Source organism: Nestor notabilis, unplaced genomic scaffold (assembly GCF_000696875.1).
Source record: "Nestor notabilis isolate BGI_N333 unplaced genomic scaffold, ASM69687v1 scaffold18433, whole genome shotgun sequence".
Classification (NCBI taxonomy): Eukaryota; Metazoa; Chordata; class Aves; order Psittaciformes; family Psittacidae; genus Nestor; species Nestor notabilis.
The window spans coordinates 94,685-97,088 of NW_009921691.1; the positions used below are offsets into that span (position 1 = coordinate 94,685).

The following is a 2,404-nucleotide window of genomic DNA, read 5'->3' on the forward strand; positions in this document are numbered from 1 at the left end:
ATGGGCTCGCAGGTACTGCTGCAAAGCAAGTAATAAATAGCGAGCAGATGGCTGGGGGGTGGGAATTGTGAGCCGGAGTGTCGAGCCTGGGCACCGCGTCTAAGATGCTGCTTGTGCTTCGCTTGCTGCATAATCCTTCGTTTACGTCGTCTTCCTGGGTCTGTGGGTTGTGTGAGCGCTCGTGGCTGAAACCCACTTCCACCTCTACTTGGCACATGCAGAGTGTGGTTTGTGGCACGCTGAAGGGATCATGCTCTCAGTGGAACAGGGGCTCTGCACCCCGGATGTGTGACACCCCAACGCAGCATGATCCCGCTTCCAGCCTGCAGAGACACCGTGTTCCATAGCATCTGCATTGGGATTAGTTCATAAAGTGTTTCTGGTGTAGTCATCTCAGGAGGGGATTTACTCATGTAGCTTATTCCATTACTGGAAATTATGAGAGTTTAAATTGGTTAAATCCTGACACGGGGTTTTTTTTCTAATCTCTATTATTCCATAGGAAGCATGTTAATGAGTTAAACACAGTTAATAAAATGCAGCAAGCCAGTGGTTTTGGTAGCAGTTACTCTCAAAGGAGATAGAAACATTTAAATGGCTTCAGCCTTTATGCATACTGATTTTTTGCCTCTCTTTGTTCCTTACAGTTGAGTAAATTCCTGAAAAATGTATATGGCTTAATGGCAGTTGTAGCATTGAATTGATTTCTCGCGCTGATAACGTTTTAGCTACAGCTTAGATTGAGTTTTTAATCTGTGTTTCAGTTGCAGGAGATAATGAATTTTTTAATTGTGGACTCCAGCTCTGTGATATGGCTGTTTTTTTCCTCCTGCAGGGTCTTACCAAAGAGTTTCTGAGATGGCTCCATAACTATCAACGCATTAATGGTCTGTGTTTGGTTTAGGATTTAGAAGAGCTTCGTTTGGACCAAATAAACCCTTTTGTTGCTGAAAGAGCAGCAGCAGTGGCTGTGACTTCTTTTTGTATTTCTAACAAGCATCTCCCGTAAGGCCCAGCATATTAATGTGTGCGGATGCCAAGTGTTGTACAGTAATACAGGGTACACAGTAAAACCTGTCAATTCCAAGCACCGCGGATACCTCTGGTTCACCTCAGCGGGAAGGCAAATGAGTTCCTTTTAGCTTGGGCGAGTTCACAGATGGACTCTGGCACAGCAAGCTGCATTTCCCAGGAAGCGTGGTGCTCTGGTCGGTGCGGGAAGCGCCGCCAGATCCCCCTTTTTCCTGCTGCCAGCCAAGAGGAGAGCGGCTCCGGCTGCGCGCGGATGCGACCCGGCTTGACGCGGTGGTGGCTCACGGAGGGCTGTTTTCTGTCCTGCAGATAAGCCTCAAGTGCGGGTCTCGCAGAACTACCCGGTGCAAGGCCTCACAAGAGAAGGGGAGCCGCTCGAACTGACCTGCGCAGCCTTTGGAAAACCACAGTAAGTTGAGCATTCCCCAGGACGGGCAGGTTGTGGTGGGGCCATGCTGTGCTGCAGGACCACGTGGATGCTGCGTGGCCTCTGCTGCTGTTGCAGACACCCAACGTGCCGCTCTCTGCTGCAAAGATAACGTCACAGTGCAAAAGAGAGAGGTGCTTTCTGCACCTGAGCACCTGCTGCTCCATTTGGATTTGCTTTATTGCTACGTAACCAGTGGCTGAGGGATTTCCACTGGGAGAGCCCTTTCTGGCGACTCATGGCCACCACACAGCGAGCGCCTGGGTGCAGAATGAAGCGCCCTGCAGCTGTGTGCCTCTTCCCCAGGGAATGGCTTGAGTGGCAATCACTTGCACTTGACCTGCAAGAGCCAGGCCAGGGGCCTGCGTATCGCATCCCAGTGAGGTGCGGGTACGCAGGAGTCAGGCTGGCACCAAAGCACTGAGCACTGGTAAAAGTGGAATGGATCCCAAGGTAAGGCAGTCTGTCTTTCTGCTTCTGTTGACTGTGGGATGATCTTCCTCCCTTCTGGTGCCTGGTGTGGTTTTTAGGAAATGCAGGTTTTATCCTTTCTCCTCCTCTTGCCATGCCCTTGAGGCTTTCTTGCATAGTTGAAGAAGTTCATGCATCAGGACATCCCTGGCAAGGCAGGGTAGATTTTCTTCCACACTTCCATTGCTGTTGTAATTTAAGTTTTGTCGACTTTATTTTTTTAAGAATACTTTCTCTTCCACTTGGATTTATGGCTGTCAAGTATTTACTATCCTGTTTTATTTCTGTCATGTCCATGAGATTCCTGCCAACACACCTGAAGTCTGTCAGCGTCTCCTTGGTAGCGTGCCCAGGGCGGGAGTCCCAGGAGGGGTAGTGGCACACGAGCCATGGGGAGTGATGGTGCTGCTGCTGCGGGCAGGGGCAGGCAGGGTGCAGCGAGGGGGCCATGGTGCTGCCTCCCCTCCCAGGACA

The 2,404-nt window shown here is 50.6% G+C and overlaps 1 protein-coding gene across 1 annotated transcript in view; it reads left to right on the forward strand.

Annotated features, from left to right (window-relative positions):
- CADM1 (cell adhesion molecule 1) overlaps window positions 1-2,404 on the forward strand; it is a gene marked incomplete at its 5' end in the record, with an annotated part of 46,011 nt that overhangs the window by 17,032 nt on the left and 26,575 nt on the right. The window contains one exon of the mRNA XM_010011263.1: window positions 1,342-1,441. Within this exon, the coding sequence (XP_010009565.1) occupies window positions 1,342-1,441 (100 nt within the window). The remainder of the gene's footprint in view (window positions 1-1,341; window positions 1,442-2,404) is intronic.